At 42.6% G+C, this 14099-nt stretch overlaps 1 protein-coding gene across 8 annotated transcripts in view; it reads left to right on the top strand.

Moving 5' to 3' along the window:
- Nucleotides 1–14099, top strand: part of MAPK10 (mitogen-activated protein kinase 10) — a 267071-nt gene that overhangs the window by 131583 nt on the left and 121389 nt on the right. For 6 of the 8 annotated variants that reach the window (XM_054029918.1, XM_054029914.1, XM_054029915.1 and 3 more), the window contains one exon: nucleotides 14004–14075. In XM_054029918.1, the coding sequence (XP_053885893.1) occupies nucleotides 14004–14075 (72 nt within the window). Of the gene's footprint in view, nucleotides 1–14003; nucleotides 14093–14099 lie in introns of all 8 variants that reach the window. The other 2 variants (XM_054029919.1, XM_054029920.1) reach the window with 1 other exon arrangement.

Here is a 14099-nt window from a genome sequence, read left to right as displayed (position 1 = left end):
GCTGTGGTTTTATTGTGGATGTTAAAGTTTGGAATGTGTGCTATAGGTGAGAAGGACAGGCCTAGTTTATGCACAAATGGCTTTGGAAGGGAAGGAAACGTCTGATGGGGAGAAGGGAGGGGAATGCTAGATAGTCTATGCCAGAGAATCAGGCGAGAAGCTGGTTGTGACGGGTTGGATCACAGAAACCCCCTTGGGAGCTGCCACCCAATGTGCAAAGACTACCCCTGCTTCTGTTTTCCCTGCCAGCTCAGGACTCCAGCACCCTGTCTTGCTGAGCCAGACACTCCCGTCTGGCTCCAGACACAGACCCAGGGTCTGAATCACTTGTCCCAAAGCTGTAAGTTTACCTGAAAACAGCTCGCAGTAGCGTGCTTGTCTTTAGCACTCAGATGTCCAACTCCCAATGGGGTCTAAACCCAGATAAATCCGTTTTGCCCTGCATAAAGTTTATGCAGGGCAAACTCATAAATTGTTCGCCCTCTATAACACTGATAGAGAGATATGCACAGTTGTTTGCTCCCCCAGGTACTAATACATACTCTGAGTGAATTACTAAATAGAAAGTGATTTTATTAAATACAGACAGTAGGATTTAAGTGGTTCAAAGTAGTAACAGACAGAACAAAGTAAGTCACAAGCAAAATAAAATAAAATGCGCAGATCTATGCCTAATCAAACTGAATACAGATAATTTCCTCACCAGTTCCAGAGTGCTCCCTTTTACAGGCTAAGCTCCTTTTAGCCTGGGTCCAGCAATCACTCACACCCCCTGTAGTTACTGTCCTTTGTTTCAGTCTCCTTCAAGTATCCTGGGGGGGGTGGAGAGGCTCCTTCTTTAGCCAGCTGAAGACAAAATGGAGGGGTCTCCCCTGGGTTTAAATAGACTCTCTCTTGTGGGTGGAGACCCCCCTCCTCCCTCCTCTGCAAAGTCCAGCTCCAAGATGGAGTTTTGGAGTCACCTGGGCAAGTCACATGCCCCTGCATGACTCAGTCTTTGCAGGCCGACGCCATTGTCCACATGGCATCTTGCATGTCTCCAGGAAGACTTCTCATGTGGATTGGAGCATTCCAAGATGCATTGTTCCCCAAGTGTTTCCTGATCAGGTACTTAACCTGGTGAATTCCTTCCTAAAGAAGCTGACTAAATGCCTCACAGAGCTTACTTAGAAATCAAGCAAGCATACAGCCAGTTATATCATACATACATTTATAAACGTCCCCCCATAAAGCCTTATGGGGTACGCTGTCACACCCTCCCCCTGAACTTACTGCCAGAGACTTGGACACTGTCCATGGCGGAGGCAGTATACCTAAAGTTCCTCTTTTCTGGACAGGGCATCTGCTACCCAGTTCTCCTTTCCTTTAATATGAGTAATCTCCATGTCAAACTCCTGTAGGACCAGGCTCCAGCGTAGCAGTTTGGAGTTGGTGCCCTTAGTTCGGTGGAGCCACACTAAAGGTGAATGGTCAGTTAGAATTCTGAACCTCCTATTAAAAAGGTAAGGTCTCAATTGTTTGACGGCCCACACAATGGCATAGCATTCCTTCTCTATGACAGAGTAATTCTGTTCGGCCGGGGACAGTTTTTTGCTCAGGAAGGCAATGGGATGCTTCTTACTGTCTTCCCCTGTCTGCATCAGCACAGCACCCAACCCTGTGTCTGACGCGTCAGTGCACAACTCAAAAGGCTTTTCGAAGTCAGGGCTGGCCAGCACAGGCTTCGCAGACAGGAGTGCTTTCACCTTGTTGAAGCCTTTTTGGCATGCCTCTGACCAAATGACCTTATTAGGTTGATGCTTTTTACATAAGTCCGTGATTGGGGACACAACGTCACTGAACCCCACCACAAACCTCCTGTAATAGTTTGCCAAGCCTATGAAGGATTGGACTTGCCTTTTAGTCTGGGGTACAGGCCATTTCACGATGGCTTCCACCTTAAGAGGGTCGGGGGATATTTTACCCCCCCCTACCCAGTGCCCCAGATAAGGGACTTTGGCTGCCCCTATCTTGCACTTGGAGGGCTTCACAGTTAGCCCAGCCTCTTTGAGCTTTGATAGCACGACTTCCAGGTGCTCTTTGTGGTCACCCCAGGTGTTGCTGAATACAGCAATGTCATCTATATACGCCCTAGCATAATGCTGTAAGCCATTTAACACTCTGTTGACCAGTCTCTGGAAGGTGGCACCCGCATTTACCAGACCAAAAGGTAACACTGTGAATTCATAGAGCCCCATGTCCGTGATAAAAGCTGATTTTTGTTGTGCCTCTCCCTCCAGAGGGATCTGCCAGTAACCCTTGGTCAGATCAAAGGTACTAAGGTACTTGGCTTGGCTCAGCACATCCAGCATGTCATCAATTCTTGGCATGGGGTATGCATCTGTTACAGTGACAGCATTGAGTTTTCTATAGTCTACACAAAATCTAACGGTGCCATCTCTTTTGGGGACCAAGACCACAGGGGAAGCCCATGCACTGTCGGAATCCTTAATTACCCCCAAGTCCAACATGTTTTGTATCTCAGCCTGAATTTGCTCCTTCACCTTGCCGGTGGCCCTATAAGGCCTGGAAGGAGGAGGTTGAGCCCCTTTCGTGAGGATCCTATGGGACAGCAAGTGCGTCCTCCCTGGTTTGTTGGAAAACACCTCACTGTACTTCTGCAGTGTTGACAACGCTTCCCTCCTTTCGAGTGGTGTCAGCTCACTACAGATTTCTATACTTTCAAGGGACGACCCGTCTTGGCATTCAGCCATCAGATCAGTGAGTGGGTGTGCCTCAGTTTCCCCTTCGACACAACAGATCATGTTTACCTCGGCCACTCTGCTGTGATAGGCCTTGAGTCTGTTTACATGTACCAACTGGGGTACCGCATCATCCAGGGGCTTTTTAACTTTGTAAGTGTCCTCATTCGCCACTTCAACCACTTCAAAGGGCCCCTCCCAGGAGTTTTGCATCTTGAACTTTTTGGCAGGGCCGAGTACCATGACCAAATCTCCTACATCAAAAGTGCGTTTACAAGTATTTTTATCATACCACGCCTTTTGCTTGGCCTGACTGCTCTGGAGGTTGTTTTGTACAATCTCCATCATGTCTTTCAACTCCCTCCTGAACCTCTGGACATACTCAGTTACAGGTTCCTCCCTTACCGTGTTGCATCCTTCCCAGGTATCCCTGATGAGATCGAGGGGTCCTCTCACTTTCCTCCCATACAGAAGGTCAAATGGGGAAAAGCCTGTGGACTCTTGGGGTACCTCCCTGTAGGCATACAGCAGGAACGGTAATAGTTCATCCCAACTTTGGCCCCTCTTTTTGGCATACATCCCCAGCATGGATTTAAGTGGTTCAAAGTAGTAACAGACAGAACAAAGTAAGTCACAAGCAAAATAAAATAAAATGCGCAGATCTATGCCTAATCAAACTGAATACAGATAATTTCCTCACCAGTTCCAGAGTGCTCCCTTTTACAGGCTAAGCTCCTTTTAGCCTGGGTCCAGCAATCACTCACACCCCCTGTAGTTACTGTCCTTTGTTTCAGTCTCCTTCAAGTATCCTGGGGGGGGTGGAGAGGCTCCTTCTTTAGCCAGCTGAAGACAAAATGGAGGGGTCTCCCCTGGGTTTAAATAGACTCTCTCTTGTGGGTGGAGACCCCCCTCCTCCCTCCTCTGCAAAGTCCAACTCCAAGATGGAGTTTTGGAGTCACCTGGGCAAGTCACATGCCCCTGCATGACTCAGTCTTTGCAGGCCGACGCCATTGTCCACATGGCATCTTGCATGTCTCCAGGAAGACTTCTCATGTGGATTGGAGCATTCCAAGATGCATTGTTCCCCAAGTGTTTCCTGATCAGGTACTTAACCTGGTGAATTCCTTCCTAAAGAAGCTGACCAAATGCCTCACAGAGCTTACTTAGAAATCAAGCAAGCATACAGCCAGTTATATCATACATACATTTATAAACGTCCCCCCATAAAGCCTTATGGGGTACGCTGTCACACTGGTCAAGATCCTTTTATTTAAATTAACATAGTTGGATTTAATGGTGATGAAAACGTATCAGGTTAATCCTGCTTTGTAGAAGTCAATTGTGTGTATATAGTATATTGTGAGCAAAACTCAACTCAACCTTGTCTATGGAGCTACAGCTGGCATCTCCATAAAATCTTTGATATATTTCTTTACACATCTTTGCTTTTCTGCATACAAAAATTGAACAATGAGATTCAGTAACAGATAGCATTCTACAATCAAAAAAAGTTTTGGCCTTATTATGACTGTAGGGCATAGAGGCTCCTACCAAGATCAGCATCCTGTTGTGCTAGGCACTGACCAAGCATAGTAAGAGACAGCCCCTTGCCCAGAAGAACTCACAATCTAAATAGACATGATAGACAAAGAGAAACAGAGTCACAGATAGTTGAAGTGACTTGCCCATGGTCACACTGTGCATTAATAACAGACACATGAATAGACCCACCCTCCCTGGGTTTCAGTCCAGAGCCTGATCCATTAGACCATGATGCCCTATCCTCCAATCCTTACTCCAGGAAGAATTTCCATTGGCTTCAGTGGGAGTTTTGCCTCTGCGAGGACTGCTAAATCAGGCCTTTTATTTTATTTTTTTTAAAGTTCATGATGGATTATGTATGAGAGTTTTTTGCATATATTAAAGGACTGAGAATAGAAGTCTGTGTGCTTACCCATTACAGCAAAAGATACGTGGTACTAGAAGGACTGTGTAATTGATAGTCAGTGAGTTTTTATAAAACGGTAAAAGATTATTTCTTCTTCTTACATTAGAATACTCCTTTATTACTGAGAATGAGGACTTTTTTTTTTTAAAGCTCCAAATTGCCCTAACTATCAAAGCAAAAAGGACCTGAATATATAATGGGGAATGAGTGTCTACATAGTTAAAAAACAAAGACCATTGTTTTTTATTTTAAATTGAAGAGTTGTGTGTTCACCTGAGAAATACTTCAGACTTGCTTTTCCATGAAAGACTTTAATGATTGTGTGATGGGATTTTTTAAAATTCTTTCCGTGAGTTTAGTACTTGTCAAAACAAAGAGCTTTTTACAGTTAGAGTATTTATTTCATCAGATAATTCTTGACCTGTTCATTTCAGTTAATTTTTCAAGGACAAAATGCTTCTCTATTTGAAGTGTGTGTTCTATATTTAAAAGTCCTGTGTGGTTATAAGAAACATCTTGCATGGAGTGTCATATGGTCTGAAAACTCTATGGGCGTCTAGCAAAGAAGGAGTTAATTCCTTGCTCTCCAGTTTGGAAGGCTGAGTAATGAGGCTGAACTGGGGTCTGAAAATCCCATCAAGCTCACAGTGGGTGTACAAAAAATTCCTGTAACAGCCTTGTAAATTTTTGCTCACCTAGGATAAATGAAATGTCATTAATTTTTGTCATCATCCCCAAGCACTCTGATTAAAGGCAGGCAAGTATATTTTTGTCCCGGAGCTGGTAAAGTTTTATGATCCTGGTTCTGAGAGGTTCTGTTCACCCCGAGCAACCACTAACTGCAGTTGGTGTTATGAGGGCTCTGCACTTGTGAAAATCAGACTCTGTAGCATTTTGAAAGCTTGCTCTTAAAGAATACATAAATATTTTCAAAAAATCCTCATTCCCCAAAATTACTGGGGATCCAGGAGAAGGCCTTTGAGAAGGCAAAACTCCATACCTTGTTGTTACAGGGCTGTCTACCCAAGCTTAATTTAAAAACAAGCAATTAAACAAAAAAGTAGAGCAGATAGAGTGACAGGCCCATGGAAGGAACTCAGCAAAAACTTCTTACTTCTGCAGTCTGCTTAGCCATAACCAGTTTGGGTATGTCTACACTGCAGTCATGGGGTGTGATTGCAGCTTTTGTAGAAATACCTAAAATAGCTTTAATTTAGCTCGCTCAGGTACCAGAGCAGTGAAGGTACAGAAGCATGGGTTCTGGCACGGGCGGCCTGTTGGGAACCCTCGGTAATTACTCAGCCAGCTAGCACATACTGAATTTTATGCTGCTACAGCTTAATATCTCTGGTACTCAAGCTACCTGGAGCAGCTAGAGTATGTCTACACAAGCTGCAGCCACACTCCGGGATTGCAGTATATACAGACCCTTAGGCTTTAGTTTTGCAGTTTGTGAATGGCGATGAGCTAATCTTTAAAGCCACAGTCTAGTGTGGTCACAGTAGCCCAGGCAGTGGCTCAGGCTAGCCGCCTGCATATGTATGCCGGGAGTCTGGTGGTTATACCAATAGAATAAAAACCAGCAGGATCTTATTAAGAGGGATAAGGCAAAGATGCCACATTTATTGTAAATATACTGATAAAGCAAAAGATAAAAATAAACAACGTTGTTTGACTACTTATTTCTTATACATACACACATACATATATAGAGAGAGAGTGAGAGAGAGAGAGATTCATTCACACAATCATTCATTCAAGTTCTGTATAGGTGTTATAGTTACCAGCCTAGAAGTTGCTCATGCCAAGTTACTGGCCAGGTATCTTGGTCATGAGGATGGAGCCGAGTCTGTGTCAGGTGCACCTGATGCTCCTGGAGGCTGGCAGCAGAACCAGAGACTCAAAGTCATCAGTCTTTAGAGTCCCTTCTTATAGGAATTAATTCCTATGTTAGTCTATGGGAGCTGTTTCATCCTGCTGTTGCTGACTCAATCAGCAGATGGCACATTCCTGTCCAAAGTGGCACATTCCTGGTGGCTCCACACTGTCCAAAGTTTGTGTTTCTCATCCTTCCAGGTGATGGGGTGGGTCCCAGTTTACCCTCCGGGGGTTTCTGGTCATCCACTTGACACATTCTTCGGCCGATGGATACTCCTTTTCTAGGCTGGCACCTCCCTAACCATCCATGTATATCAAGCATTCATCAGCATACATTCCATCCCTTAACCATATTTTAATTTATGGTCTCCACCACTTTCAGAGTGTGTGCTAATTCATTTGAGACTCCCGGCCCTTTAATCACAGAGGGTGGGGGTCTGTCCTAGGAGCCATTGAATGAAGTGAAAGTCACTTAACAGCTTATAGTGTTTGTTTACATTGTATCAATTACTTCAAGAACAAAGTCAGTTAACTTGTTTGTAAGTTTTACATAGTAGTTACAGGATAGATATAATCAATGGTTTCTACAGACAGTAGCTTACAAGTTTTAACAGAAGACCCAAGAGATTTTTGTACTTGGTGAAACTGTTGGATTTTAAAGTATGGGGGCCAAATTATGAGGGGGTCACTGTCACTTGGGGGAATCACTGTTAGTACCTTCTTTAATATCCCTACATGGTGAGGTTGTACTCAGGTGGCTAGCCCCTACTGCTGCAGCCACAGTGCTATTTTTAGCATAGTAGCTCTACCAGAGCTGGTGTGTGTATGTCTGCCCAAGCTGGGAATCGTGCTTCCCAGCTGTTGTGTAAACACTCCTGCAGGGATAGATAATCTCTCTAATCATTCCTATTTGTAAAATGGGTGATTTTTTTTTTAGGGTCCGCAACTTGACATTTAAATCATGATTGCCAAATGTAATCATGATGCCAGTTGAAATAAATGATGGTTGCAGGTACTTAGCACCTGTGAATATTATATCTTTGGGGTCTATGGTTGTGTATCTAAAAGCTAAGACTTGAAAATTTGGCTCAGAATAAGTTGCCTAAAACCACACAGCAAGCTAGCAGCAGAGCCAGAATTAGAAATCATCAATTTCTTGCTCTTAGTCTTGTGCTCTAATCACTAGGTAAATCTGAGTTCTCTACCTTTGTACTTAGTTCACACTATTCCTGTATACTGAATACTTCCTCTCAAAGCCATTCATATTTCATTGCTACTTCTAAGCCCCTTCTTTCTTTATCTTCTGACATTCCTGCTCCAATAGCTCCATTTAGGAAGCGAAATCTATTATATTTTAAAGCCTTTAATATACTATCATTTCTTATTTCACTGTGAGATTCTTAGTGGAAGATAAACTATTTCTGCTCAAATTTAATCTAATATTTTACTTAATTACCTTATTCACGTCATCACTTTGCCAGATATATCAAAAATAATTAGTGATAGCAAAGATCCAATGGAGAAACATACATTTGTCTTCTATATTATTAATACAGAGTATAATATTTTTTATCTACTTGTAGATTTCACTTCTCAGAGGATTATTTGTTCCCTTCTAGCATGTCAGAATCTCCTAGTCTCTAGAAATGGCAGTATTAACAAAATTCTATTGTTACAGTACTTTTAAACTGTAATTTAAAAATTGGACTTTTCAGGTATTGATGATAACATCAAGCAATCTGTTTTCTCAGAACCCAATTCAACAAAACATTTAGGTACATACTTAAGTCCTTTTCTGAACTGGGGGCCTAAATGTGTGGGAAATTTGAACACAGCTCTCCATTACTGATAACGGCAGATATGCCTACACAGACCCAGGTTACGCCTCTCCTGATCTGAACGTTGAGGGGGCCTCCATGCATGGGCTTTCCTTCTTCCATGCAGAAGGATTTTAGGTGCCCCTACAGAACTGTTCCAATTCCTAGACTTTGGGTGATCCAGGCATTCCAGGGTGTATACAGGGAGAAGGAATGAGGGAAACACATCCCTCCACTATGCTCATGGAAGATAGTGTAAAATGAATTAGTACAGGCTGCATCTCTCCCCGCTTTTGGAAGCTGCTGTAGACAAGGGGAGTCCCTGGTACTGTGGCTGCAATGGGAATTAGGTTACAGTGGAACTGGGTGAGGGCCAGAGCCACTGTGGGTTTCAGGTCCTCTGGGAACGTGGTCTTGGCCTTCTGTATATCTCAGGGGATCTGCCAGGTTTGGGGGATAGAGGGACTTTTCCTTGGGAGAGCAACACCTTCTGATTGCCCCTTCACGAGATGATGAGATTCCCATGGGAAAATATTACCCTTTGTTAGCTTTTACCCTGGAGGGGACATCTGGGCCATAAATCCCCCCAAAACATTTAGAATTGAATTAGATGGTGTTTGATTCTAATCTTGGATGTGTTGGAATGCACCACAATCTACTAGTGCAAGTTCAGGGAACTTTTCAGTACATCTGGAGATGGATGTCCAGCTGTCTGAGATGGGAAAGAATCCTTATGATTGCAAATTATTATGAAATTTATAACTACTCCCTTTTATCATTAATATAAGTACTTAATTCTCAGAGATATAATAAAGTACTGCATATAGAGGAGATGGCACCTTGATAGCCCAATACATTGAGCATAGGACTGAGAATCAGGAGAGCAGGATTCTATCCGAATTTCTGTCCCTAAATCTGTGACACCTTGGTCAGGTCTGCATCATTTTGTGATGGAGTACTCAAGAGTCTGAGTTAAAACTGGTTCTGTTTATTGCCAAAATCATGTAACTTTTTGTTCTTCTTGTCTTTACATGTGAAAATATTTGAGATTTAGGGTAAGAAAAATGTAGTTCTTAGAGTGAAATTCCAGTGGCATCACTCCAAACTTTTGGAGTATTCAGTGTACTATACTTCAGGGCTCAGATCATTAATGTTCCGACAAAGGAGAAAAGTCTACCTGTCTTTGAACTATGCATGGAATAATTCAAACCAATTTTCAAAACAGAAAATATTAAAAAACAAAACAAAAAAAATCCTGAAAGTATGCATCTTTTGAAATTAGCATTCTTCAAGAATGGTTTGTCTGTTGATGAGAAGATGCCTCATCTCAGACAGTAGGAACTGAATGTTATTTTTTAAAACCATTGCTAGAAAATATATGGATAATTTTGATAAGAGGAATAACCAATTCCTTCTTTCTTCCATGCCATGAATCTTCTGAAATCTTTGTTTGAATCAGATACGTTGAGGCAGCACAAACTATTTTTAGCTTTTCCTCTTCAGAGTGAGTACATAACCAAACAGCCATACAAAGATATGCAGTACATTCAACCTCCAACCCCACACACATACAGTACATTCTTTTATGGCAAAGTGATAAATGCAGAAATGCTTGATTTATCTCCCCATAAAATGATAGTGACAAACCTTACTTTAATATTGGGAAAGTCATGGTATGTGGGGCTGAGGGTAGGTTATGATATATCATAGGGTACCCTGCAGTCCTGATCAAATTCTACAGTTTACAGCCATACATCCTCAGGTTTTAATCTTCTCATAGTTGATAAATAAATCTAGACTGAGTGTGATAGCATGGTTTACCTCTTCCCAGAATCAGGTTCCAGCCATGCCACAGTTTTTTTGGACTTAGGTTATTTGGTCTTCTGGCCAAATGAAATGTTCCCCTTCCAAGTTAAAGAAAAGTCCAGATATGATAAGGAATCCATGTCCTTTACCCCTCGATATAGGGCAGATGTTTCCTTGACCCCCTCTAGGCTGACCTGTTCGATAGGTCTTTCTCTAGGGTCCACACTAGTCTTTTCCATTGTTGCAGAAGGGTAAGTGCGGGGGAGGGCTTCCTCCTGCCCTTTCTGGAAGTTGCAGGCTGGGGCCTCTAAACAAGGATAGGTGCAAACACCAGGACTCAAGCCCATACCACAACCGTATTGCCTCAGGCCTTTCCCTTCATATTGCCTTCAGGCCTCCTCCTGGGCTATCTCCCAGGCCCCTTTCCTGGCAAGACCCCACAACAGCTGCTGCTCTTTCAAATCTCTCTTGTTTCCTGGAGACCAACCCCATCAACTGCTGCTCATCCCTAAGTCTCTTCTTGTTCTGAGAAACAGGCAGCTCTTTTGTACTCCTTCCTGGGTGGCATGTGTCTCATTAAATTTGGTCGGTGCTAATGACTCATTTCTTATGAAAAGCACCAGGGGACTTTAGTGCCCGACAGTGGTCAGGGCCTTCTTTTTTTTCTCTCTCTCTCATCCAAAAGTAGACACCTCCAGAAACAGTGTTGGATGCAGATCCAAACATTGCAGTTAGCCTCTAAGTCTTCAATGGGAAGTGCCAAAACCTTGGTACCAAACATCCCTGAACTTTGGAAAAGCTTGGATCTCAGCTGAACTTTACTGCTTCGACCCATCTCTACCAAAAAAAAAAAAAGTAGTTAGATATTTACTGATGCCTAATTCCTTTTAGATTGCCCTTGTGTCACGCTTGTGAGCGTACACTCCCATTGTGGCTATGCAATGACAATGTTTGGGAAGTGTTATGATAGAACTGGCAGGGACAGTAACTAAAACACACGTGTGTGTGTGTGTGTGTGTGTGTGTGTGTGTGTGTAGAGCGAGAGAGAGAGATGGAAAATGTCAATTTGTCGAAGTTAAAACTTTTTGTGGGAACCCAACAGTGCCACGTTCAGGGTGCAATCCAGACCAGTGAGAGGTTGGTGTCACTGAATGTCCTGTAACCCTGGGTGCCTTAAATTGCTCTGCTGCTGTAGGTCCCTTGTCTGGATGCTGCTAGTCAGGGCACTGTGTGTTTGTGTGTGTGTGTGTGTGTGTGTGTGTGTGTGAGAGAGAGAGAGAGAGAGAGGGGCCCTGGACCAGCAACTACGATTCCAGCAGCTTGCTTGCTACACACTAGCCACACTCTGGTCTCCACCAGCTGTTTGGTTACACCTGACAGGATGACCCCAATGCCCCCCCCCCCGTTCTGAATTTTCCCCAAACCATGTGCTCTGCAACCGCCAGCCCTTTCCTTTCAGAGGAATAATAAAGTTTGTTTGTTCTTCTAAAGAAACAAAATACACAGGTTATCATGATAAACTGGAGTTAACAATCACTTCAATTCAAACATAGCACTGGCTTGGTTTAAATGAAAAGTAAAACAAGTTTAATGGCAAAAGGAGATGGGATTTTAAGTGAGTTCAGTCATAAAGAATAGAGTTTAAATGGTTACAAACAAAAGTGAAAAACACATTCTAGAGAGTAAAACTCAGCAAACTAGTCTTGATTCAAGGTAAAATTTGTATCACGCTACCTTCCAGCAAGATGTCTGACCACGCAGCTGGTCAGGACCTTCCACCAAACCCAAAGTGTTTTTTTAGGTGAAAGACAACTTGGGGTTCTTTGCCCCTCTCCTTCATAGTCCAGTGCATCTTTGAAATGGATTCTGAAGATTACCTGCCCCCCTCTGCCCAAATCAAGTGGTGAGGAGAGAGACATGGAGTCTGATGGTGAAGGAAGTTCCATGTTGGTTTCTTCCCCCTCTGGTGTTGACTAAAATGCAAATTGATCTGTTCAAGCCCTCTGTGATGCAAATGAATGGCCACTTGCCATGTCAGCTTGTCCTTTGTGTGGGAGAAACCTGTTCACCCACTCGCCCAACTTGTCTGGTAAACACATTATAGTTCCACATTTCCTTCTTATTTGTGTGGTCGCTTGGCAATTACTGTACACACACCGTGCAAGAATATGTGGTATTAGTTTTCCAGTGATACCTTACATGATACATACCAGATACAGTTTATGATATCAGCAAACTGCGTTGCACTGAACTGGTCACTGAAATTCACTACCAGATGCCAGTGAGTCTCTTGCACTAGGCTGCTAGTTAGGGTCACCAACAAACTTCACCAAGCAGGATTTCTCAGGTGTAGGATGGAATTGAGAGAGCGAGAGAGACCCCAGACTAGCCAATAACTGCAGTGGTGGGGCATTCAACTGGGATGTGGGAGGCACAGGTTCAAGTGCCAGCTTTGGAGCAGAGACTTCAAGCCAGGTCTCCCACATTTTTCATGAAAAGAGAGAGAATGAATCAGTGTTCTAATGTTTTGGTTTCCTCTCAATGTGAAATGAGAAATTTTTTGAAACCTCAAAAATGTTTGCAAGATGGGAAAATTGTTTCCTGCCCAGATCAAATCAAGATAATGCATCAGCATATAGTCCTACTGATTGGGGACATGTCCTTTAAACCTCTGCAGTGAGAGAACTTAATGATCTGCTGGGTTTCCAGAAAGCAGTGAAATGACTAAAGTTAATAAATATATATATATAAACAAACCCTCTGTGGAATGTGGAGCTTCCTCAATGACTCATTGAGCAATGAGGCAGCAATCTGAGACACTGTAATGTGATACAGAGAAAGTCATACACTTGCTTTTCATGACCAGATTGATCATTCATTCATTAAAAATTAAGCACATGTGGGAGCATATGGAACAATTCAGGTTGCAAACACTGGTGGACACTTTTTTTTCTTTTTATGGTTTCTTCAGCCCTGTTCAGACAGAATAGGGTAAAATAACTCCAATAAACTTATCACTATTTCACAGTACTTCAGCTTATCGTTAATGCACAGTTCTTACAGTCACATAAATATCTCAAGACCACAGTGTAGAATTTCAGGACCGTGGTGGTATCTCCATCAAAGTAGGATAGCATTTCTCAGGATTAGCTTTTACATAATCTTATTATATTTACAAGGGAAAATTGAAATTCTATAATATTTATCTTCTTTTCTTGTAAAGCTAGCAGATTTTTTTTTATTTTGGTGCAATTAAGATTTTTGTCTTTTTCCTTAATGCAATCCTGCTTCTTGGTAGAAAACCAGTGGAGATTTCAGTCTGTGCTCCAGCACAGCTACTCATTTGAGCAGCCTTAATGGCACTTGTGCATTTTTCTGTGGTGTTCTATCTTAGAATTATAGTATGCCACAGTAGGGCTGAGATGAGTAGTAGGAGTTGAAGGAAGAACCATAGACTCTCTCATGATGGGTCAATAGACCAAATGAAGGTAACTCCGCTGACCCTACAGTTCTAGCCACTGAGCTCCAAGGGCTCAATTTCGTTCCTGCTGGTGTGGGGAATTGCAAATCGCACTGGCTTGCATATAGGGCAGATTTTGATCTAATGATTTCAAGTTACTACAAGCTAGGTTGTGTTTAAACAGGTAACCTTTCCTAGTGGTTTGAAATCTCTGGAGCCTATTACCAATCCACTGAGCCACCCCAATCTCTTTTATTCACATAACTGAATAATAACTCACATGTTGGTTCATACAGTGAAATCAGATGGATAGAAATTGTAATTCCAATTTTTTTTTTTTTTTTAAATTGCAGGTATTTATGAGCCGCCATTTCTTGTACTACTGCAGTGAACCTACCCTGGATGTGAAGATTGCCTTTTGTCAGGTGTGTGTTCCTTACAGGTAAAAT

The sequence above is a fragment of the Malaclemys terrapin genome, chromosome 5 (assembly GCF_027887155.1).
Source record: "Malaclemys terrapin pileata isolate rMalTer1 chromosome 5, rMalTer1.hap1, whole genome shotgun sequence".
Classification (NCBI taxonomy): domain Eukaryota; kingdom Metazoa; phylum Chordata; order Testudines; family Emydidae; genus Malaclemys; species Malaclemys terrapin.
Note: the sequence above shows the minus strand (reverse complement) of the source record. Positions and strands in the feature narration are given on the sequence as shown.